The 22,894-nt window shown below is 50.6% G+C and overlaps 9 protein-coding genes across 9 annotated transcripts; 5 read left to right on the top strand and 4 right to left on the bottom strand.

The window, feature by feature from the left end:
* Nucleotides 1-269: 269 nt before the first annotated feature.
* N7510_005645 (CCR4-NOT core ubiquitin-protein ligase subunit MOT2) lies at nucleotides 270-5,901 on the top strand (the record flags this gene model as incomplete). The annotated part of the gene is made up of 7 exons (XM_056977571.1): nucleotides 270-322; nucleotides 378-444; nucleotides 543-658; nucleotides 717-1,085; nucleotides 1,149-2,019; nucleotides 2,085-2,892; nucleotides 3,728-5,901. 7 exons carry the CDS (start codon nucleotides 270-272, stop codon nucleotides 5,899-5,901), a joined length of 4,458 nt encoding a protein of 1,485 aa, XP_056833603.1.
* Nucleotides 5,902-6,863: 962 nt separating this feature from the next.
* Nucleotides 6,864-8,511, top strand: N7510_005644 (fungal transcriptional regulatory protein; the record flags this gene model as incomplete). Its single annotated transcript, XM_056977570.1, has 2 exons — nucleotides 6,864-8,006; nucleotides 8,080-8,511. 2 exons carry the CDS (start codon nucleotides 6,864-6,866, stop codon nucleotides 8,509-8,511), a joined length of 1,575 nt encoding a protein of 524 aa, XP_056833602.1.
* A 77-nt stretch (nucleotides 8,512-8,588) lies between these two features.
* N7510_005643 (peptidase C45 acyl-coenzyme A:6-aminopenicillanic acid acyl-transferase) lies at nucleotides 8,589-9,888 on the bottom strand (the record flags this gene model as incomplete). Its single annotated transcript, XM_056977569.1, has 2 exons — nucleotides 8,589-9,687; nucleotides 9,740-9,888. 2 exons carry the CDS (start codon nucleotides 9,886-9,888, stop codon nucleotides 8,589-8,591), a joined length of 1,248 nt encoding a protein of 415 aa, XP_056833601.1.
* A 559-nt stretch (nucleotides 9,889-10,447) lies between these two features.
* Nucleotides 10,448-12,497, top strand: N7510_005642 (pantothenate transporter; the record flags this gene model as incomplete). The annotated part of the gene is made up of 10 exons (XM_056977568.1): nucleotides 10,448-10,630; nucleotides 10,697-10,777; nucleotides 10,851-11,243; nucleotides 11,299-11,424; nucleotides 11,480-11,617; nucleotides 11,667-11,859; nucleotides 11,921-11,956; nucleotides 12,012-12,100; nucleotides 12,161-12,303; nucleotides 12,362-12,497. The coding sequence occupies 10 exons, from the start codon at nucleotides 10,448-10,450 to the stop codon at nucleotides 12,495-12,497; spliced, it is 1,518 nt and encodes a 505-aa protein (XP_056833600.1).
* A 94-nt stretch (nucleotides 12,498-12,591) lies between these two features.
* On the bottom strand, nucleotides 12,592-14,727 carry N7510_005641 (putative C6 transcription factor; the record flags this gene model as incomplete). Its single annotated transcript, XM_056977567.1, has 5 exons — nucleotides 12,592-12,937; nucleotides 13,003-13,094; nucleotides 13,145-13,756; nucleotides 13,808-14,225; nucleotides 14,273-14,727. Coding segments are annotated over 5 exons (1,923 nt in total), but the record flags the coding sequence as incomplete, so codon positions are not given.
* Nucleotides 14,728-15,819: 1,092 nt separating this feature from the next.
* N7510_005640 (putative MFS sugar transporter) lies at nucleotides 15,820-17,801 on the bottom strand (the record flags this gene model as incomplete). The annotated part of the gene is made up of 8 exons (XM_056977566.1): nucleotides 15,820-16,025; nucleotides 16,078-16,138; nucleotides 16,193-16,349; nucleotides 16,410-16,504; nucleotides 16,553-16,744; nucleotides 16,800-17,209; nucleotides 17,259-17,348; nucleotides 17,396-17,801. The coding sequence occupies 8 exons, from the start codon at nucleotides 17,799-17,801 to the stop codon at nucleotides 15,820-15,822; spliced, it is 1,617 nt and encodes a 538-aa protein (XP_056833598.1).
* Nucleotides 17,802-18,233: 432 nt separating this feature from the next.
* N7510_005639 (UPF0075 domain protein) lies at nucleotides 18,234-19,659 on the top strand (the record flags this gene model as incomplete). The annotated part of the gene is made up of 3 exons (XM_056977565.1): nucleotides 18,234-18,314; nucleotides 18,366-18,440; nucleotides 18,493-19,659. 3 exons carry the CDS (start codon nucleotides 18,234-18,236, stop codon nucleotides 19,657-19,659), a joined length of 1,323 nt encoding a protein of 440 aa, XP_056833597.1.
* A 444-nt stretch (nucleotides 19,660-20,103) lies between these two features.
* On the top strand, nucleotides 20,104-21,100 carry N7510_005638 (class I SAM-dependent methyltransferase; the record flags this gene model as incomplete). Its single annotated transcript, XM_056977564.1, has 2 exons — nucleotides 20,104-20,287; nucleotides 20,343-21,100. The coding sequence occupies 2 exons, from the start codon at nucleotides 20,104-20,106 to the stop codon at nucleotides 21,098-21,100; spliced, it is 942 nt and encodes a 313-aa protein (XP_056833596.1).
* A 199-nt stretch (nucleotides 21,101-21,299) lies between these two features.
* On the bottom strand, nucleotides 21,300-22,660 carry N7510_005637 (Sugar isomerase (SIS); the record flags this gene model as incomplete). Its single annotated transcript, XM_056977563.1, has 2 exons — nucleotides 21,300-22,232; nucleotides 22,289-22,660. 2 exons carry the CDS (start codon nucleotides 22,658-22,660, stop codon nucleotides 21,300-21,302), a joined length of 1,305 nt encoding a protein of 434 aa, XP_056833595.1.
* Between the last annotated feature and the right edge of the window lie 234 nt (nucleotides 22,661-22,894).

Below are 22,894 nucleotides of genomic sequence, written 5' to 3'. Positions count from 1 at the left end.
TCGGGCAATGCCAGCAAATTGCAGCCGCGCTTCTTTTCCTTCCCTTCTTTCTCTCCTTCGCCGCTCAACCTCCTTCCCCATCATCTCTCGCCTGTATCGCGTCCTTCCTTCCGTCCACTCTCCCCCCTCTCCCACTCCCCTTCCGTTCTCTTCTTTTCACCCATCGTCTCCAGGCGAGCGCGTTTTTTTCTCTCCTCCCGTCCTTCACCCATCTGTTCGACGGTTGATCTCCACTTGGCCTTTCGCTCTATCGCAGATTTCCCGTGACTATGTCTAGTCGCCAACAGATCGACTCAGTCATCGACGACGATGATGAGTTCTGGTACGTTTACCTTGGGTTTCAGAACTCGCAACTCCGGCACTGACATCCCCGCTAGCCCCCTTTGCATCGAAGAGTTCGATCTCTCGGACAAGAACTTCAAGCCCTGTCCCTGTGGGTATCAGGTACGTTCTATGACACCCCCTTAGCATGCGCCAGTCCTTCAGCTGGAACCTGGCGTTCATTTTCCTCCGTGCAACCGCTGATACTTGGCGCTCTATAGATTTGCCAATTCTGCTACAACAATATCAAAACCCACAGCGAGGAAGGTCGATGCCCGAACTGCCGACGCTCTTACGACGACAGCACGATCGAGTACAAGGTTCCAAATGCGGATGAGTAAGTTTTCCCCCAGCATTCCTATACTAAAATTGCTCACATCGTCTTCTCGCATCAGGTTCAAAGCAGACTTGGCCTTGAAACACCGCAAGGCCGCAGCAGCAAAGAAGAAGGAGGCAGAGAAACGAGAAATCGAAGCGTCCAGCCGAAAGAACTTGGCCGGGGTTCGCGTTGTCCAGAAGAACCTGGTCTACGTGATCGGCCTCAACCCGACGATACGGGACGAAAATCAACTTCTCCAAACTCTCCGTGGAAGAGATTACTTTGGGCAATATGGAGATATCGAAAAGATCGTGGTCAGCAAGGCGAAGCCTGGCGGCAATCCCAATCAGGGTATTGGTGTCTACGTTACGTTCTCGCGGAAGCTCGATGCTGCTACATGCATCGCTGCCGTGGATGGATCGGCGAATGGTGACCGGGTTCTAAGGTAAGATGATGCGCTGTACCAAAAGGCCTGTCAACCTGTGCTAACATTGCTCGACGCTAACAGGGCTCAATACGGAACGACCAAGTATTGCTCGTCTTTTCTTCGCAATGAGCAGTGCAATAACCGCAACTGCACATTCTTGCATGAGACCGGAGAGGATAGTGATAGCTACAGCCGTCAGGATCTTTCGTCGATGAACACATTGTCCAGCCAACGCCCATCTCACCCCAGTGCTCGTGCCACCCAACCGGTCTCCCACCCCATACGCCGTCAGCCGAGTAAGGACGATTCCATCAGTGGCCGTCCTGGTATTCTAGATGGACCGGCCTTGCCCTCATCCGCAAGCTGGGCGAACACCAACGCTCCTATCAGTCGGACGAGGCGAGCCAGTCTTACCGGGAGCCAGGCTTCTCAGAGCCCACGACCTGTGAGCGCCACAATCGCGACCTCCACTGAAGATCACAAGCGCAGTGAGAAACCTTCGCCGGTTACTCAGGATGCCCAACGACCATCGCTGCCCCCCACTCGATCGCTGGCAACCGCGTCCCGCCAAGCTCCTATCAAGGCGGAAACACCTTTTGACAGTCTGTTGAAAGCAGTCACGTCTCCCGACTTCAAGTTTGTTTTCTCGGCCTCCGAGTTGTCACCAGATGAAGCTGCCATGATCCTAAACTACCCGTCTTTCATTGATCCGTACGGGGGTGTGAAGAGAAGGGCAATGCGCGAGAAGGTTGAGCAAGAACGCGTCAAGCGTGAGCATGAGCTTCTTCAGTCTTCCACCGAAGATGAGGGACCTGAAGCCGGTAGCTTGCAGCTGGGTGGAGAACCAGAAGAGGCCAATGCACCCCGAGGTCGTCAAAGCCGTGAATCCCATGGAGCTATCCAACCACCTTCCCAGCAAGGCACTGCAGACAACTCCACTGTCGGCTCCCCTGTTTCTGCCTCGAGCCACCAGTTCCAAGGTTTGAATCTTGCAGGCCGCAGCTTAACCCCCTCCAGCAACAGCAATTGATGCTACTGAAATCTGCGAGCAACCAGCAGGCTGGTCTAGCTGATCCCTTGAGCTCTGCTGCCTTGGATCAAGCTGCTCAGGTTCGTCAAGGTCTCCTACATAGTCAAATGGCGCAGTTCAATGCCTTACAGGCGCAGAATCGGCAGTCGTCCCGTTTCGCCTTTGCCAACGAGGCCGGTTCGAAGAATGTCCCCAACCCACGATTGTTGGGTCAGATGCAATCCGGAACTCCAAACCCCCTGTCTGCTCCCAGTCCTCAACAGGCTCTTGCGGGCGGTTTCTACGCAAGTGGTGCTCAGGGCCCCCCGCCAGGCTTGAAGACCGCTGGTACACCCCCCATTAGCGGAGGTGGGATGTTTGCACAAGGACATGGTTTCACGTCAAACAACAACCTTGGACTCGGATCCAACATCGGAAAGCAAGAAGCGACGCCGGAGCTGATGCGTGAGTTGTTGCGTGGCCGAGGTGGCACGAATGTGGGTGGCTTGCAAGGCCAGGAAAATACTAAGCGTGAGTCCCTATTTCCTTTTTTCCAACAGCACAATACCCCATCTCCCATGACTCCTACGAATGGCCTTCTCAGCTCTTTCTATGGGCCCCAGCTGGGAGCATATCCTGAATCTGGTGGCCCACAGAAGCAGAAGAAGAAGGGGAAGAAGCACAGACACGCTAACACTTCCTCCGGCGGAGGTGGTGTAGTAGATCTTGCGGACCCGAGCATTTTGCAAGCGAGAATGCATCAGGTCGGCGCGAACGCTGGTGCTGGGCAAGCGTTGTACGGGAGTCAAGGCCAAGGTGGGTACAATCCTTCGATGGTATACGGCAGCGGAATCGGTCGCTTTTGAAGGTCGCGATCATCACTCTCCCAACTTCCTACGTCCTTGCATCTTTCCTATCTCGTTGCCTTTCGTTGGGTCATCAAATTTCCTTGGTCCTTTTCCATTGTTTGACCGGGTCTGTATCCCTTGATGACATGATATCATTTCTTCCCATGGTGTCTGGTTTGCATTTCGATTTGTTTGTTGTTGTTTTCTTTCACACAAGGCAGGCGGCTCTGAACGAGCTAGCTTTGTCTTTGGCGTCTGGTGATGGGCCTTGTTTGTTTTACTGTTGTGCTCTATTCCCGTGCTTCTGGCTCAAGTGTTTCCTTGCATTTCAAACATGGACATATTCGCATGTCTTCTGGGTCTCCCTTCTCGTTCGGTGGCTCTCATTCATCCCTTTCAATCATTTTGCATTCGGGCTTCGATCTGCTATTCGTGGCGTCTTGATGACTGCCCAGATGGCCCGATCATGGATTAATGTACGTTAAGACCTCCCTGCCCTGCCTTTTCAAACCAAAGCAGGGCGCTATTGAAAAAATTTGTCTCACACCGGCGGTTTGTATAGATATTCAGCCCTCTTCTGTACCTGACCGTGATTGAGCGGGGCCCGTCGTGTAATCACCATTGTTTGCGTGTTCTGTATCCCCGATTAGTCGTCGCTGTCTGTCATCAATCACCTAGTTGTCTTGACCGTGAGATTCCTTCGCCTTCTGTTGACCTCTGCCAATACCATTCTGGGGAAACCTTTCGCTCACCAACTCACTGGATTTGAGTGGGAAGAACCAACGCTGACTAGGGTCTTCTAGTGGATGAGGAGTTTCCTCCGCTCGGTATGCAGTCGAAAGAACGCCGACCTGTCGACAGTTTTGGCTTTCTCAAATCCAGCGACTCGTCCATCCGCGCCGGGACCCCAAATCTGCCCCCTGGTCTGCCGGTTCCCCACGCTCATCCCGGTTCGGGTACCTTTCAGGACCACCTGACTGCTTCTAATCGTTCATCCCCTGCTCCCATGCCGCCCCCTGGCCTGGGTGGAGAATTGTCCTCTGGATTTGGTACACCGAAAAATGACGACGCTTTGTCTCGCCCTTCAACCCCTCCCATCGGTGTTAATACAACACGTCCTTCCAGTCATGTCAAAGATGCATCTCAGATATCGTTTGGCTCGCCCGTGCCGAAATCTGCCACCAAGACTGAAGGCCGCCTCAAGGACGACTTTTCAATCGCCCCCGGCAAGATTGATTCCGCTGTTAGACTTGGCTCTGAGGCGAACTTGTCTTCCGTCGAAAAAGTAAATCCGATCAAGCTCAATACGTCAGTTGGTACTGCCCAGCCTCAAGAAGCTGTTTCTGCCAAGATTGAGTCGCATCCTGCTCAAGCCTCTGCAATTGGATCGCGCCCGAACTCGCCATTCACTACTGCATCGCGAATTTCTGACTCTTCGGGGCCTCGCCAACCTCGTGTACTGCGTGTGGTGGACACCCCCAAGGCCGAAACTCCACCAGTCCCGACTGCTCCATCTGTCGCATCGTTTGCGGGAACAGGTGGCGCAAGATCCCGCAAACAAAGCATATCGTCCAACAGTCGTCCGGATACCCCGATTGAGTTTGGGTCCGAGGCTGACTTTTATGCGTCCGGTTCTGTGTCTCGCGCCAGCTCGCCTCCAGCTTCTAACCGTATCGGCTCTGCCCCAGTTCGGGCCATTACCAAGAGCCAAGCCAAGAAGGAGCGACGACAGAAGGCTAAAGAAGCAGAGGCAAAGAAGGTCGAGACCGTTCCTGCAGTTGAGGAAACTGTGCAAGCTCCAATCCTTGGAAGAAAGCGCAAAACCAAGAAGCCTGCCAACAGCATTGTTGAGTCTGGTAGCGTAGCTGCCGACGCTGTGCCGGAGAGTGTGACTGCAGCCAAGCCAGACAAGTCTTCTCCAAAGAAGAATCAACCCAAAACTGATTCTTCCAAGAACGTGAAAGAAAAGGAAGAACTGGCCCGAGAGGCAAAGACCCCTACAATGCCAGAGCAGCCCATCGAGCAAAGGGCTCCTGTGGAGGAGTGGCGCTCACACAACACCGTGGAACAATTGATGAGGGATTCTGAAGCCACTGGGATTTCTATTAGAGATCTTTTCCTGGAACGAACGAAGCCACTTCATGAACTGCTTGCTGCTATGCACAGGTCTGAGGAACTGAATCTCCATACTTCTTCGCTGTTCAACCCCGCCAACCTCTCTCAGCGTGTCGACATGAAGTGCACTGCCGATGACTATGACCTGCTCAGACATCCCATTGAGTTGACCGAGGACCATCGGAAGACCCTTTTGCGCGGGGAGTTTGTTCGCATTGGTACCGAGGCCAAGAATCGATGTCTGATCACCCCACGTGGCTGCGTGATCCCCCATCTATCGACTGAAGAAGAGAATAAGTACATCGAGCTGGAGAAGAGAATGAATGATGTAGTGGATCCTACCTTGGATGGACCCGATCCCAGCAATCGCAGTGGTGGTCTCGAAGCGCTTTTCGCGACTCCCGAGAAATTTAACATTTGCTGGGTGGACGACACGTCAAACAGACTGGGCGCTACATCCCCGAATGCAGCGCTGGTTGCGGCGGAATCGCCCGAATCCGCCTCCACGCTGCCACCGAATGTGCTGTCTGCTATGGACGCGGACACAACTCGCACTCATAATTGGGCAGTCGCAAACACTGCCGAGCTGGTCAACTCGACCCCGGCTGCTGTGCGATCTTTCGCCGCAGCCACCGCCAAGCACCTCCTCGGCGGAGGCATTGCGTCCGGAAACAACCCTGACTTGGAAGAGCTTGCGGCCCTAACGGATGATGAACTGAAAGCATTCGCGGGTAAGTCGCAGAAAGACCTGGAAGGAACCCGCAAGGAGGTGGACTCGCTGGACAAGAAGTTTTCCGCTCTTCTTCGGCGGAACAAAAAGCTCGCTCAGCAGGCTCTGGCCATCGGATCCAAGGATGAGTAAACGATTGGCGCAGCACGTCACCGCTGTCGTCTCATTTGACTGTCCAGTCTCATCGGGCGCAACGCTATCACCGAACTTTTATCGATGGCTCTGTATGATACTCGCACTTGTACTATTATTCGCGTAAATGTCTATGTCCCCTAAACAATATGTCCGGAATGCCGTAGACGTAGAGGTCATCTAATCTAGTACGATGCAACTATCACACGCGTGTTCCCAGATTTTGCTTCGGCAGATTTGGCAAGCTACAACCCTGTCTGAGGGTTAAGGTGAGCCCGATGTTAGAGAGGCTGGATGACGTTATGATTTATTCCTAATGATATATCCGGGGCCAGTCTGGGGTTCTTCCCCCTGCGGTGCTTTGAAAAAGTGGGATACAATTAGTACCGGAACTAAAGTGGAAACTTATCGAGATAAGTGATATGCATACATACATTGTTAGAGGTCACCTTTGACATTCTCCAGCTTATTGTTGCAATATAATCCATACTGAAAGCTGTGGTAAACAAAATATGGCCTGGCACTCCAAGAAATAGGACGTGCTTCATTCCAAGGACATCAACACAATGTTTGTGATGCCTGAGGCTTCACGGATTGGGGTTGACTTTCCAGGGTTGGTTAGAGCGTGGGGGAGAGAAACATGGTCAACTCCGCACCGCCGGACAATCCCATCCGGACACACCATGAGACATTCAGGGAGCGACCAAACTTCAGCGCGCCGAGGATCTCGCTCCGTCGCCGGTTGCCTCACCTGTCGCCGGCGCAGAGTCAAGTGTAATTCGCGTTCCACGCCCTGTGACGCTTGTCGCCGCCTACGGCTATCCTGTGTTTCTTCTTTCCATCAGAATTTCAGATCATGGTCCACATCTCAGCAGAGACAGGATGATCCATCGGAATTTCAGGTTTCCAGTCCTCTCATTTCATGCAATAGGCAGACGCCGGGTCATGGAGTTCAATCACCTATGCAAGCAAATTCCGTCGGCGACACGCCTTCGGGCTCAATGTTCGATGAACTGTTCGATAACTTCCGAATAGACATGGGAACATCAAGCTTGGATGCATCTATTGCTCCAGACAACTTCAACAGACGGGCTGATCTTATTACAACTGCTCGGCAACGACAGGGCACTGAGACTATTCCAATGGACCCATTTGCCGCTTACCAAGTCCTGTTTCCGCCTTCCATATTGCACTCTCCACAATCAAGTACTGAGGACAACTTTACTTCAGGTCCTCTAACTAGTTTAACAGACCCAGCTTGGGATTTTGTAGTCTGGAGTCAATACATGAACCGAGTCCCGGAGTGGCTTTCGACTAAAAGCTCTATCTGGAGCTGTTACCACTATCTCATCAACTTGGCGCAAGCAATTCCGAACTCACCACTGTTCCATGGTATCCTCAGCTGGACATATGCATATCTCTTCCGTTTGGGACTTTACTCGGAATCCTCACGAGTAACTCATTACACCACTGCGTCGCAATTTGTTCAATTACTATCCGATGAGCTGAGTGACCGATCTTCGACCACATCTCCAGCATCCTTTCCGATTGATTCGTCGGAGAAACTCTCTCAGTATATTTCGACCACATTCTTCCTATGTCATCACGATCTCATCGTGGGCGATTTCAGTTCATTTATCGCCCGAATAAATGAAACTAAAGTGACATTCCGCCGGCACTGGAAAAATAATACTATGCCTGGGATAATCGAGTCTCGGATCGTCATCTGGCTTGCTTTTATGGAGTTACGTTTTCTGTTTCTGGGTGGGAGTGTCGACCCTGCCGACCATGAGCAACAAGACCTGATGGGGCTGTTGGTTGAATTGAACGCCCTTCCAACTCTACGGGGGCCTCGGAAGCAGCAGTCCTATCTCCGGGAATGCTTTGGAAACGGTCTTCCCAAGGAAGAAAATGACCAGGAACTGGGGAAGGAACGATGTCGCGAAAAGTTCGACGTGATATTCTCGTACCTCAGTAAACTTCGATCTTTTGAGGTTTGGGAAAGCGAGAAACAGCCATCCAGTAGTAACGCCGAACCCTTATTGAAGGAGCTGCGAGAGGCGAAAATCGATGCTTTGCGTGCTAACCTAGCGAGAATCCACGCAGTGAGTGACCACGAGTTGCTTTTTGTCTTTACTAGACTCTTTCTTTCGTAAGTGCTAACTAAGACTTGTTCAGGAGTGTGAACTCGTCTTTCCTTCGCATATGCTAGGCTCAAATTGGGCCCAAAATGTTGACACAAGCACTTTTCACATCATGACCGTCCGCGCACTTTGCCTATCCTCTACAATAATGCTCAACCGAGTCACCAACCCAACTGTTCGAACAGATCCAGACGCCCAATCCGCGGCGCGAGAGATTGTCCGTCTCTGCAGGGTTTTCCGAAAATCGAAGTCCCTTGAATCCCCTCGCTCTGTTATTTGGCCCCTCCCCTTATTTGTCGCTGGAATCGAAATTGACGATGAGGTCTATCAAGACTGGATTCTTGATTATATGAAAGATCTCAATCAATGGGGTCTCCATGTGGTCAAAAGCAGAGAGTTATTGGAACAGATTATCCAATGGCAGGATAGCAATGGCAGCAGGGCAAGTATGAAAGATCTTTTTTGAATTGTGATTATATCAATATCAGTTCTATGAATAATGCAAAAACCACCAACCTCGTACATTCCCCATCCGGGGTCACATCACGGGACTTCTCGACGCTCCTTGCATTCACTACCATTCTTTTTGGGCGCAGTATCCTCCAGCGACACCGGTCCTTCAAGCTGGAAAGTTTTGAAAATACCTTGGCATGGAGGTCCTTTGCACGTCGTGACTGTCCTTTGGGAAAGATTATAGATCACGCAGGCCACTGTGGCAGTCGATCCTCGGAACGGGTACCCAGGCAAACCTCCAATGACCTTATCAAGTGGGTTTTTATCCGGGTGACAGCACAAGGCTTCAGGATAGCTCAGATGATCCGAGAAAGCCTTGATCAGCTGTTCGTTGCTGACGAGGCCGTTCTTGTATGGCCGGATGCCTTGTTCGAATCGCTGGCGTCGAAACCAGCTACTTCCACCTGGATACCGGTCTTTCACATCCTGGCGCGCCAGAAACGAAGTTTCCGTGAAGTGGTTCGTGTGAACGAGGTAACTGTCGTCGATGTCACAGTAGACCTTGTGAATTCGGCTAGGAGTTATCTCCAGGCAGATACCAAACCCTTCGGCGGTGGCGAGGGTGAGATTATTCGAGACATGGCGTGGGAAATTCTCAAGCAAGGTGAACGCCTCAGATAAATGACTGCATTCGAGGATCATGCGTCGAAGCAAAGACATTGGCATCACCGGCTTTTGTGTTTTGGGGCTGGGCGCATAGTCCTCGGTAGACATGAGTGAGTTGGCTGTCACGGCAATCCCCAATGAGTTCATCCCGGAACGGCCCAGCTGTCCGGCTTCAGTGACCAGAAACATGGACGGCTTCGCCTCGGACGGGTCTGGATGCACTTCGAGGTAGATGATGCAGTCCGTCAACCACAGCCGCGCAGACATGTCCCAATTCTGGCAGTTCAGGACATCTCCGCTCTGTGTGGTCTCCTTGAGAAAGAATGCGCTCGTGCATTCGTTCGCTTGGTCGTCTTCAGGGTTATCCACTCGCGCCAGGTCATATCGAGCATTCAGCAGAACGATGTCTTCCAGCGACACACCAGCACCATCGGCAATACCCTTCATCTCTTCGAGGGCCGCAGGATAGTGCGCGGAGATGTTGGGAATATACACATCCTTAATGAGCTTTTCCATCAATGCACTAGCGGTATTTATTAGAGAAGCGTGCAATGAATGCTTATTAGATTCCTTACTGTTCAGTCAGCTTCCCGGGCCGTTTGTAGTATTCCACATTGGCCTTGACTTTGGGGGCAGCTTGCTGGCCGTGAGAATAACCACGTTCGTATGGTAGGCCTCGAACGACCACATGTTGGTAGGAAGAAGAATCAACTGCGGTCCTCATGATGATTTAGTTTGGTGCCGCAGATTGGAGCTCGCTCAAGTTAATTTTTTTCACTAATAGTGGACATCCAGAAGCGTGCTCTTATATGAACGGCAATTTGTTGCCTGATCTTTAAAGTAAAGACAGAAGTATCGTGATTGGCTATGAGGGAAGTTTCCTTTTTAGGTGCTGTTAGCGACGCTATCTTGTAAGAACGCACCAACCAAAGTCAGTTATGTGTTCCACAAATGGAAGATTAATGGCCTGTCACTTGACCCCAAATAATAATATGTGGGTGTTCTCATATCCATCTCTAGCGTGGAATCTACTTGGCGCTTCCTAATTAGGGCTTATCAGCGACAGGGTCGCCAAGTGCTCCCGAAAAGGCAAAGCGGAATGCAGAGCCGACGGTTTCTCCACACGCGCAGGGATCAGCTATGCGGGGAGATAGTCCTTCTCTGCTAGCTGATTTTAAATTGAAAGCTACGTATAAATATGCTGTGGCAAGATATACCAGCACTGGCTATGTACTTTGTCGAATTCCTCCCTTTTGCCATATACGTGTCTGCTACTTGACAATATGACGGAGAAGCACTCGGAGGCGGGCGAGGCCCGCGTCGAAACCCCGAAAGACGGTCCACCAGACCAGAATCAGGATGACTCAATGCAAATTTTCGCTTCATCTGGAGGAGACATGTTTGAATATTCTGCAGATGAGGCGCGGGTTGTTCGTTGGAAGCTTGATCTCATTTTATTGCCAATGGTATGTTTTGAAGAGAGAATATATCGGGTACAGAGCTTCGTTGAGAACTGACGGGCCTCTCTGCAGATGGCTATTACATATATTCTTTCCTTCATGGACAAAGTGGCTTTGGGAGAATCTTCAATCTTTGGAATTTTGGACGGCGATGTGCGTCCTGAAATCAATTACCCTTGCAGCTATTTCGCAAACTAAACTGACAATGACTTGCTCGGGGGAACAGCACTTGAAAGGGCAACAATATAGCTGGGCCAACTCAATTTTTTATTTCGGATACCTCTTTGCGCAGTATCCAAGCTCGATTCTGATGCAAAAATTGCCAATTGGCAGATATTTTGGAGTGATGATCATCTTGTGGGGTGTCGCTACAACATGCACAGCGGCGACCAACTCTTTCGCGGGCTTGTCCGTGTGTCGGTTCTTCTTGGGTGTCTTTGAGACTTGCTACTCCCCCATTTTGACAATTCTAGTTTCTCAATACTGGACTCGAGGCGAGCAACCGCTACGCGCTTCGATTTGGTGGGCCGGTGGAGGCGTCGGTGGGTTTATAGCCGACTCGATCACATATGCTGTGTCCGGGGGAGCGTGGACCGGAAGTCAATATGCCACATGGCAGGTACGACGCCTCCTTCTCCGATTGATAAAATCTCAAATCTAATCCAAATTACCAGGTTGTTTTTCTTGTTTTTGGTCCCATCAGTATTGCATGGGGGATTTTCCTCTTCTTCTTCCTGCCGACCTCTCCGATGACTGCTTGGTTCTTGACAGAGCGTGAAAGAAAAATTAGCGTTATGAGAGTATGTCCCTTGTCAGGAATTTATATATAATTGACATACTAATGAAGTTTTTCAGGTTGCTCAAAATCACACGGGTATTGAAAATCGCAAATACAAACTATACCAGGTTAAGGAGGCTCTCCTTGACATACAAGTCTGGATGCTGTGTGCTCAGAGCTTTTTACAATGTATTCCCGGAGGGGGGTTGACTGCTGTAAGTCCATGAGGCACATCCTTTTGAGATTTCTGCTAAAGACGAGCAGTTTGGCAAGATTGTTCTCCAAGGTTTGGGATACTCAGACCGCGAGACCGTGGTTATGGGCATGCCTGCCAATGGAATTCAACTACTCATCAATGTCCTGGCCGGTGTTATCTCCCAGGTTATTCCTAATACAAGATGCATGATGATGATTCTTGCAAATATCATCGTGCTGATTGGAAGTGTATTGATTGAGAGTAAGTTCTATTCCACTGCTTGAGTTTTACTCCGTTAACTTTCTCTTCTTTCTACAAATAGCTCTACCTGTCTCACAGAGACTTGCGCCAAATTATAGTAAGTATCCATGCTTTTAACCGCCTTTTAAAAGCAAATCTAACGTGGTTAATAGTTCTCTACGTCAACACTATTCCATATATTATGTGCTTGAGCTTGATCTCTTCGAATATTGGTGGATTTACTAAGAAGGCCACTTGTGGTGTCAGTTTCCCCGTCTCTTGAGATTATAGCAAAATGCTGACACTTACGTTTGATCAATAGGTAATGATGTTCATTTCTTATGCTGTTGGACAAATTGTTGCTCCACAGTTTTTTATTGACAGCCAAGCCCCTACGTATCCTACTGGGTTCCGAGCGTTTTACGTCAGCGTTGCCCTCATGATCGTGATCGAGATTCTAATGGTGTAAGTCTTTACTTCAGGAGGCAATAAAGCACCCGTAGCTGACATATTTTCCCATCAGGCTCTATTTGGCTAGAGAAAATCGCAAGAAGGCCAGAAAAGTCCCATCCGAATCCCAAGCACCCGTAGGTGTATCCTCCGCAGATTTCCAGGATCTCACAGACAAGGAGCATCCTCACTTCAGATATGTTTATTGATACTCGCACAATATATTGTAACATCCGCTTTACATACCGATCCAGTTATAAATCCACACTCCCTAGACCCCAGCATCAAAACCCCAGTAGAATATCATTCAAACGGCAGAGGAAAAAATCCCTCGGAATTGGAAGAATCAAACGGCCATGGCCAATCTGCTAACAGTTCTGGTGGCAGCTGGAATTGTGGCATCTGGTCGAAGCCAGCAGCAGGTGTGGTTCCGACGGGCGGGTTGGCCTGTGGATATGCTGAGGGAAGAGCAAGTTCGGCCTTTGTGTCTGATACTTGCATCGCGTTGCTTGCTGCTGTAAGATCTAACATCCTCGAGGCACGCATATAAGCGTCTAGTCGATCAACCTGAGACCGTAGTCGTTCGCTGGTGCCGGCAGCTCGGTGGAGGCCAGTCTCGAGACGTTGAAGTAAATTTGCCATTTCAAGACTACATTCCAGATCAGTCAAAGGTCGGGTTGTATGCAACGACAGGGGAATGGATTGAGCACGTACAGTAGTGTGCGAACCCGGATGTATGATGCTTCACACAGGTTTCCCTCCATGACAGACCCAAGGATATAACCGATACCGCCGAGGTGATGAAGCTAGAGACTATTAGCACTTATTCGACATATGTAGTGGGAAGAAGACATACCAGAGGGGAGTTGATCGCTTTCAGATACTCCACTGGTACATTCGAAAATACGCTGAGCAGTTCTCCTGCAACGTCACATTTTCGCTCGACGCCAATCTCTTCCGCAGACAGAAGGACCATGCGAAGGAGCTGTAGTGTCGCCTGGATATTGGCGGACTGGAATCCAAACAAGTCCTTAGACATGTCTCCTGTAATTGGCGGCGTCTCTCGAAACTGTGACGGAAGTACAGAGTACAGAGTGAGGACTTTATCCATAACGATTGGTTCCGACATGGATGTTGGGCTGAATAGAGACCAGACTTGTGTAGTCCCATTTACTGAAGAAAATCGCCGTCTGTTTCCATCAATAACGTGCTCAAGGATGCGATAAAGGTCTGTGGTAAAGTTCCAACCACGCAGCCAATTCACAGGCTGGTGGGATACCACGGTGGCTTCGCCTGGAGGAAAGGATGTTGCTTCCGGTGATATTGGTGGCACGCTATAGCCTTGACTTGTGATGAATTCGTCATCCACTTCAGTCGGATAGCGCACCAATGAATGGGCCTCGCGGTATCGAATAACGCCTCCCCACACAACACTTGCATAGATATCTAAGGTATAGATTGACCAGAACTGCCACGTTGGTCAGTAAAGCAGCAATATATAGAAAAGAAAAGTCCGTACCAGTCTCCGACGCTCTTCGATTTCAATGGGACTTAAATCTTTTGGCCAAAGCTTTTCGTCATGAAGGCCCTCCATCGACGTCAGCGTGTGATACAGCCCAGAATACTTCTGCATGCATTTGATTTGACCATTCTGAATGCTGGCAATAGCAAGAATGGCACAAGCACGCATATAATTAATTCCTTTAGCAGCCACAAGATCTCGAGGAATAGAGTCCCTCGCTGCTGCATAGAAGGCTTCGGATGGTGGATCCATGAGCTCTTCTCGATGCCACTTATTTGAGTACAATGCACCGTCACGCGCACGACCGGAGACCAAGGAGCAAACCGCCATCGTTGAGGCAAAAAGCCCTTGGTTGCGGAGATGCTCCTTGCGATTGATCTTCTCGATAAACGACGGCTTGTGAAATAATGGAAATCTAGAGATGAGCTGTTCAGTCACTATAGTCAGCTGGAACAATTTGACGGGCCATACATTGGATAGACGATCTCGAAATAAACTTGGACCAAGTTCATTATTTGCCGGTCACACGCAATGGCAAATGCTTTCCACGAACTGCGCAGCGCCGCATCTTCGTCATCACCCTCTCTTGCCAACCAACCCGGGTTGAAAGTAGGCCAGGGGTCGCCAGAGACTGACAAACGGTAGGAACTTCGAGAAGCGGGAGATGCGGAGGCTCTTTCTCGGTATCCAGATGCTGTTGAGGAAGGGACACCATGATCGACCGATTCCCTCCCGAGTTGAACGTCACTACTACTAAAGCGAGTGCCGGCCTTGACGCCCCGGCGTTTCGCCGGGCGATTAAAGGTGCACGACACATCAAAATCGACACAATTCTGACAGCGACCTAGCGGATCCTCGCTTGGACTGCATTTTATACTGCGTCTATTGCAGAAGTCACCTGCATTGCGTGGGTTAGTGTCTGATATCCGGGGTACAGGTCACCAAACTAAAGAGTGGAGAACCCCAGATCGGCCGGGGCCAGAGGATACGTACAGGCTTTGGAAATGCGCTGCAGCTTCCGTGGTTTTTGCGGTTTTAGCGACATTCATTCATTCATTAGATCATTCCAGGTTGGTAGGAGGTTTGGGTAAAGGCGCGGAGCTTTGCAGATTGCACGAAGCTTGACAGTAAGGAGCGCCTAGTGTACTACGACACGTGTAGTCTGTCTGGGGAGAGGAGATCGATGTCGTCGAATGTAGGACAAGACTGAGAAATGCATCAATCAATTAAGTTCCCCCCTTGCGATTAATTCTTGTCTCAAGAAAGTAAGTGCAGTGGAACAAAAGAAGAGAACCGCGAGACCGCACTGAGGAGATGAGTCAGCAAGTATGAAGTCACGCGTTCTTAGTCAGCGGGTATGTGAGGGAGCTTTTCCGTTTGACCCACCATCAGGTGTTTTTTGGCGCACGATCACCTGGAACCCGTAAGTAATGTAATCCAGAAGGGAGCGCCGCACCCCAAAACAACCATAGTAAAAACATGATTTTCGTAACTCAATTTTTCAATAACCACAAGTTCCTTGTATGTTATTATTAGTAGAAAACTATTATGCGTCATCAATAGTACAAACGAAGTGAAAACAAAGTTCAACAGACATTTATTGCATTACTAACAAATATAGGAGTGCATGCGCTAGATATATATATTTGAACAGAATCTCACAGTGTCTAAATCTCAGAAATAGGTTAGATATGATCTAAATACTATGAGGATACTATAAAAAGCTATTGTTGTTGAGATATCGAGTTGTAATTTATCTCATCTAGTTAGTTAGGTTACAAGTTATACACTGATTAAGGGCGGTCGTACCTAGGATCAAGTAAACTCCATGAGGGTATTGCTCTAACGCTCTTTTGAGATCTCGTGACACATCGAAGGATTGCATGCGGGATCAATAAGCTCGTTTGGAACTATGGATTTTCTATATCTATTCCCTTCTGTCCCGTTCACAGAACCAAATTCAACCAACCAAGAACACCCTCCCTATAATGTACAAGATACAAGTGGTATTACACAATCCTCTCCACCTTTGGCTTCTCAGAAGAAGTCCGCGCATTCTTTCCAGCATCAGGAGCTCCGCCCTTGTTGACTCTGTGTTCGGCCAGAACATCACCATGCAGTTCATATGCTTTCTCCATCTTCCAGTAGAAGGGACTTGAAGTCGAGAATAGTGTTTCAATCGATTCTAAGGAGCGGTTACGAGTCTCCGGGTAGACTAAACCAATTGTCAGCTTGCATCTTTTTAGGTATTCCAGGGCCAGACTCACAGAGGTAGACAATGGGGATCCAAATGAGATTGAGACCAGCAAAGAGAAAGTATGTTCGGCTCTAAGATGAGATGGTCAGCGGCGCCAATAGCAAAAGACTACTTGGCAAACATACCTTCATAGTATCAAACATGATCGGGTTGACCAAAGTAGTCATTCCCACGCCAATGGCCCATCCAGTAATCCCAAAGCCATTTCCTTGGGCTCGCAGTTCGCTAGGAAAGATCTCTGTGGGAATTAGGAATGCGACGGTCCCCCAGGTAGCAGCATAACTGTCAAATCCCATCATGTCAGTTAAGAAAAGGGTTCGAAGTGGTGTATAGATAACCCACCCAATGTTAAACAAGAACAGCATGGTCACAGCACCAGGGGCGTACTGGGCGGCCTTCTCCGGATTATGCAACGAGCCTTCATACACAGCTCCAGCCTGGAATACAGTTAGCAATAGACAACACATAGAGAGACAGATACATACAATGAGATTGACAGCGAACAAAACAGCCGCGCCACCCATCAGACAGGGACGGCGGCCTAGGCGATCAACAATATGAGCACTGATAATTGTGCCGATAATTCCAATTGTATTAAGGCCTCCAGCCAGACCATTCTGCTTGATGGTGCTGTATCCAGCTTGGCGCAGAAGGACCGGGGAATATGCAGTGACGGCCTGGATTGCAACGTAGGTTAATAAAGATCTGAGAGAAAATTCGGGATATACGCACTGTGATACCAGTCCAGGAAGCCATGATCTGAAGCCAGATACAGAGCCAGGCTCGTCGGCCCAAGTTTGCATGGGTCTTTGAACCCTTCCCAAGCAATATCTTTGCAAACTGGATGGGAGAACTGCGTTGGCAGTCCTTTGCCAAAGTGATAATTTCCAAGTATTCCCGATCAATCTCTTCCGGTGTGGCCTTGTGGTTGCGAATACGCTGCAAGAGATCGTGCGCCTCTTCATTCCGACCAACGGACGCAAGGTATCGGGGACTATCCGGCAGCATTTTGATAAAGCTGACAAGGATGAGGGCAGGGAAACACTGGAAGGCCAGGAGAAACCTCCATCGCACAGCTGAGTATCCATTGTTGACGAAGGCGAGGCCGAAGGAGATCCAATACGCGATAGATATTCCTAGGTCTAGATGAAATTAGAAATGTCTGCCACAATGGTATTTGGTTCAACTCACAGTTGGCAATGAAGACGTATCCGAGAAACCCCCCGCGATGGTTTGCCGAAGAGGTTTCCGACACCAAGACAGGGGTGATACCGGTGAGGGCTGTTTTTGCAATGATGAGAGTTAGTATGAGGCACCTTTCTAAACACCCATAAACTTGCCTCCAGTGCCAATTCCCGTCACCACTCGAGCACATATCATAAAATTTGAGTTCTGAGCAGCAGACTGCAAGGCGCCGCCGACCAAAGCAAACAACGCGCCAATCAAAAGGCCATTAATTCGACCGATTCGGTCTGCCAGCCAGCCACCAGCAAAGCAGCCGAAGATAGCGCCGAAGTAGTAGACACTGACGATGCCGCCTTGGTGCGTGGTGTCTGTCACGGTGCCATCCGGCTTCCCGATGCCCACCGTGGTCACGTAGTCGGGCGAGGCGTTGACGCCGCCCATGACACCTTGGTCATAGCCCTCGAAAAAGATCGAAATTAGTGATAAAGTCTGGATGGCAACATTCAGTTGCCGTGGCGAGAGCCGTTTCCACAGAGTCGTGTAGCCCATGTCGCTGTGCCCGGCAGTTCATCGGCCGGTTGCCATCGGGCGATCTCGAATCATATATAAAGCGGAGCGTCCCCAGTTGATCGGGATGCGCTTGATATTACGAAGCGTGGGGACGAGCTTCCTCCACGATTTATTCAAGCGTATAGCCGTTTACCCATGCTTTCGAATGGTGAGCCCTTGTTCGGTGTCTCGCCGTGAGCGGGAATTAAGCGTTTTGCCGATCACCCCTTCAACCGAAACGGCATTCTCGGGGATCAGGCCAATTGGATGTCAAAAGTGATGTCGATTTGCGCTGGGCATGTGTTCTCCACCATCCGGTCGTTTTAGCGATGGGGTGTGGGTTCAAGGTTTCATTAAATAAGACCCAGTGCTCCCTCATGGCTTTCTCCGATTCCTCCGATATTGCTGTTGGCTTCGTATAGTAAATCTCAAATGACATCAAACACAGTCAACGGCACCTCCGGCCATGCCTTGGACATTACTGTCCTGGGTTTGAACAGCGGGACGTCGATGGTGAGTATTGTTCTTTCCGTTATAGGAAGATGAAGCTCACATTTAATCAAGGACGGTATCGACTGTGCTCTTTGCCGCTTCCGCCAGGAGACTCCCGAGTCGCCAATGCACTTTGAACTGCTCAAGGTGAGTATTTTCTGACATCCGCAAAGCACTACTAATACGTAACTCTGTACAGTATGGGGAAATCCCACTGGAGCCGGTAATCAAGAAGCGGGTAATGAACATGATTCTGCATAACCAGACTTCGCCCTCCGAGTTGTCAGAAGTGAATGTCATACTGGGCGAGACGTTTGCATCTGCGGTTCATCAATTCTGCAAGGACTATCAGGTCGACATCAACACCATCGATGTATTGGGCTCCCACGGCCAGACTATCTGGCTGCTTTCCATGCCCGAGCCGGGGGAGACTCGGAGCGCGCTTACTATGGCCGAGGGCTCATTTTTGGCCTCACGCACCGGGATCACCTCGGTTACAGACTTCCGTGTCAGTGATCAGGCTGCCGGACGCCAGGGCGCTCCACTGATTGCATTCTTCGACGCGCTGGTGCTGCACCATCCAACTAAACTACGGGCATGCCAGAATATCGGCGGCATCGCCAATGTGTGCTTCATTCCGCCAGATACTCACGGCGGCGTGGACGAATGTTATGACTTTGATACCGGCCCAGGCAATGTGTTTATCGACGCCGTGGTGCGCCACTACACTAACGGCGAACGTGAGTACGACAAGGACGGCGAGATGGGTGCGCGTGGCACCGTTGACCAGGAGCTCGTCGACGACTTCTTACGCCACCCATACTTTGACCTGGACCCTCCCAAGACCACCGGGCGTGAAGTTTTCCGCGACACCCTCGCGCATGAGCTGATCACCAAGGCCGAGGCCAAGGGTCTTCGTGCTGATGATGTGGTGGCCACCATCACCCGTGTCACGGCCCAGGCCATCGTGGACCACTACCGTCGCTATGCACCGAAGGATCTGGAGATTGCGGAGATCTTCATGTGCGGCGGTGGTGCATACAACCCGAATATCACGGCGTTCATCCAGAAGAACTATCCCAACACCCGCATTATGATGTTAGACGAAGCCGGGATTCCCGCTGGTGCAAAGGAGGCCATCACCTTTGCCTGGCAGGGTATGGAGGCCGTTGTGGGCCGCTCTATTCCCGTCCCCACGCGCGTTGAGACTCGCCAGGAGTACGTGCTTGGAAAGGTATCTCCGGGCAAGAACTACCGCAAGGTTCTGCGCCAGGGTATGCTCTTTGGTGCGGGTCATGATCACCTCTCTCCGGTTAAGGAGCTGGTGAACTATGTTGATGGAAAAGTGTTCAACAACAAGTGGTGATTGGGTGAATCGATCCGGTCCTTGCATAGAATGGACCTTAACGGGCGTCGTTCTGGGAGTATGTATGTATTTATTGATGATTGGGATTGACAAGTACACACAATCCGTTATTCATAAGATTAGGAATCATATTCCAGGTGTTTTTATACTTCATTGTCCAATAGGTGGACAGACTGCTCTATATACATACATTTTCTTGTTAGAGTAACACCATGTCTTCATAGGAAGTCTCCAGTAATTTGTTCAAACTGCAACCCACCCAATAAATCCGACCTCATTAACTGTTGCTATTATTCCCTATACCTATACGTACCAGCTGTTTACTCTAGACACTGTCAGGCCGAGGTGGGTCCCGTAGCGGAAAAGTCAGGCAGGATCGTCGGTGGCAGGCAAAACCCCTGTTGCTCCAACTACCTGCCTATCTACACAACTACTTAATTCACAATGTCACCACGCCTCGTTCGCGCCCTGCGATCTGGCACCACCCGGCATGTCTTCCATGCTCCAGCTTCCTACCGCTGTTTTTCGTGCGCACCCATCGTCCGGGAGCAGACGAAGCCCCAACAGGATGAACGCATGACACACTTTGGGTTCACCAATGTGCCCGAATCCGAGAAGGAGTCGCGAGGTATGTCTACAATCTGCTTACGAGTGACAGCAATGGGGCTGACCGAGACCCCCAGTGGGTGCCGTCTTCAGCTCCGTCGCAGCCTCCTACGACACGATGAACGACCTCATGTCCCTGGGTATCCACCGTCTCTGGAAAGACCACTTCGTGCGCTCCCTCAACCCAGGTTCCTCCCTGCCCGCGCGTGACCCCTCCGCCCAAAAGGGCTGGAACATCCTCGACATCGCCGGCGGGACCGGCGACATCGCCTTCCGCATGCTCGACCACGCCACAAACATCAACCACGATCTCGACACCCGCGTGACGATCAGCGATATCAATGCCTCCATGCTCGCTGAGGGTCGCAAGCGCTCCGTACAAACACCCTACTACAACACGCCGCGCCTCTCCTTCCTCGAAGCCAACGCCGAAAGCATACCCTCCATCCCGTCGGACTCGATTGATTTGTACACCGTTGTCTTTGGGATTCGCAATTTCACGGATAAGCAGGCGGCGCTGAATGAGGCCTTCCGGGTTCTTAAGCCTGGCGGTGTTTTTGCGTGCATGGAGTTCAGCAAGGTCGATAACCCGCTCTTTGATGCGGTGTATAAGCGTTGGAATTTCAGTGCTATCCCCCTCATCGGGCAGATCGTCGCTGGTGACCGCGATAGTTACCAGTATCTGGTGGAGAGCATTGAGCGGTTTCCTAGCCAGGAGGAGTTCCGGGGTATGATCCAGAAGGCTGGGTTTATGATTCCGGGGCAAGGGTATGAGAATTTGACGGGTGGAATTGCGGCAATTCATAAGGGAATTAAGCCCATTCACAAGGCTTGATTTTGAAGGGAGTGTATAAAATGTATTTTTACCTAGCTATTGCATTGTCTCTGTATTAACAATAGAGAATCCAACAAAACATGGCAGGACTGTTCAATGCCATGATCTAAATCCAATGCAGAAAAGACAGAAGTGAAAGGAGCATAACATCGTCAACCAGATGCAACCATGCAGATAGTATATACAAGATTCAACAAAATCATTCATCCCACAGATCGGCCGCCTCCATCACCCCGATGCACCTGGTCATATTTGCAATATCATCTACCACCGCAATGACAGAGACCGGGTCAGGCCCGTCTCGGGATGTGGAGATCATTTGGCGCAGTTCCTCCAGGGACGTCGAGTCTGATACCAGCAACCATTCTGTTCGAGGTACAGACACTTTAGTATCTATCTGGCAAACGCGCCTATCCACGTTATCGTACTGTGCGAGAACAGAGCGAAATCGCCGTGGAGGCACAATATCCGACGAAGATAGAAATACCCAGGACTTGGCGTCGGGATGTTGGATTGCTGTGAGAAGTATGTCGAGCAAGCGGATATCATGAGGTGACAATGCGGATGAAAGAGGCACTGTGGGGATCTGATCTATAGGAACGAGCATGGATCGAGGAATCTGACGAGGTTTTGGCGGTGGTTGCAACGAAAAACATGGGATCATAGTGCCGCCGGCGGGGTCATCCCAGGAGGTCGAAACGGAGGAAGTAGGGGAGTCAAATGCCGTCGTTGTATCGCTGGGTGGCGCGGTCGTCGGCGTGTTTGCTGCGGCTGTCGCTGCCCCGATAGCTCCACCAGGGTGGAAACTTCGGAAGACTTCTGCTGGACCTTTGCCGGGTGTCGTGTGAAGTTTCCGTGCTGTAGCGATGGCCAATGCATCTCCCAACGACAAAGCCACTGTTGTAGATGAAGTCGGCGCACCCACACCAAAAGATAACCCCTCGTCTTCATGAATAGGGGCAGGAAGCAGAATTCCCATCCCAGACGGACCATGCAGAGACAATAAGGGACATGTATATGGCGAAGTGTGAGATGTAAGCGCAATGACAGGGACCGAGGCCGGAATATGCGGTAACAGAGCAATCAACTCAGGCGAACGGCCTGAAAAAGAAATCAGGAGCATTGTATCACTCTAGATCCCGAGTCAGTCAGCCCTATCCATGCACAATGGACGGAGATCAGGCTTACCGGCCGCACCAATCCCAGATCCCCATGCAGCGCCTCCGTCGGGTGCAGGAACGCACTATACACCCCCAAACTATTCATCGTCGCCTCGATCTTGCGCCCGATCTTGCCACTCTTGCCCACTCCACAAACTACCAACTTCCCGCCCTCGCGCACGCTGCGCGCGATCTGCTCCACGGCTCGGGCGAGATCCTGCTGTGCCCGTGCATCGGTCTGGTAGATGTGTTCGAGGTGGGCGAGGGCGGCTCGCTCGGTGGAGAGGACGTGGATGGCTGTTACCACGGTGGAGACATCTTGATTTGTCGGGGAAGAATGAGGATCGCTCTGATCTGGTGGGGTGAGTGGCCAGGGCGAGAGGCCGTTGTGGGAGGACATGGAGGGCAGGGGGAGAGAGAGAAGAAGGGCTAATAGTCCATCATGGAGAGGGCTAGGGAGAGTCAGACCAATTTATCTCGGCTGATGGACGAAGGCTGCCCAGACCAACACGGGCTGCGTTGAAGGAGTGGAAATTGTGGAGGCGAAGGAAGATCGGAGGTGATCGATAAAGGATGATAACGGATCAGACATACTAGTAGTGAGGAGGATATTCGTACATTGACTGGGTACCAT

The sequence above is a fragment of the Penicillium lagena genome (assembly GCF_028827675.1).
Source record: "Penicillium lagena strain IBT 129212 chromosome Unknown utg000003l_segment0_segment0, whole genome shotgun sequence".
Taxonomy (NCBI): domain Eukaryota; kingdom Fungi; phylum Ascomycota; class Eurotiomycetes; order Eurotiales; family Aspergillaceae; genus Penicillium; species Penicillium lagena.
This window is presented reverse-complemented; position numbering and strand designations above follow the sequence as displayed.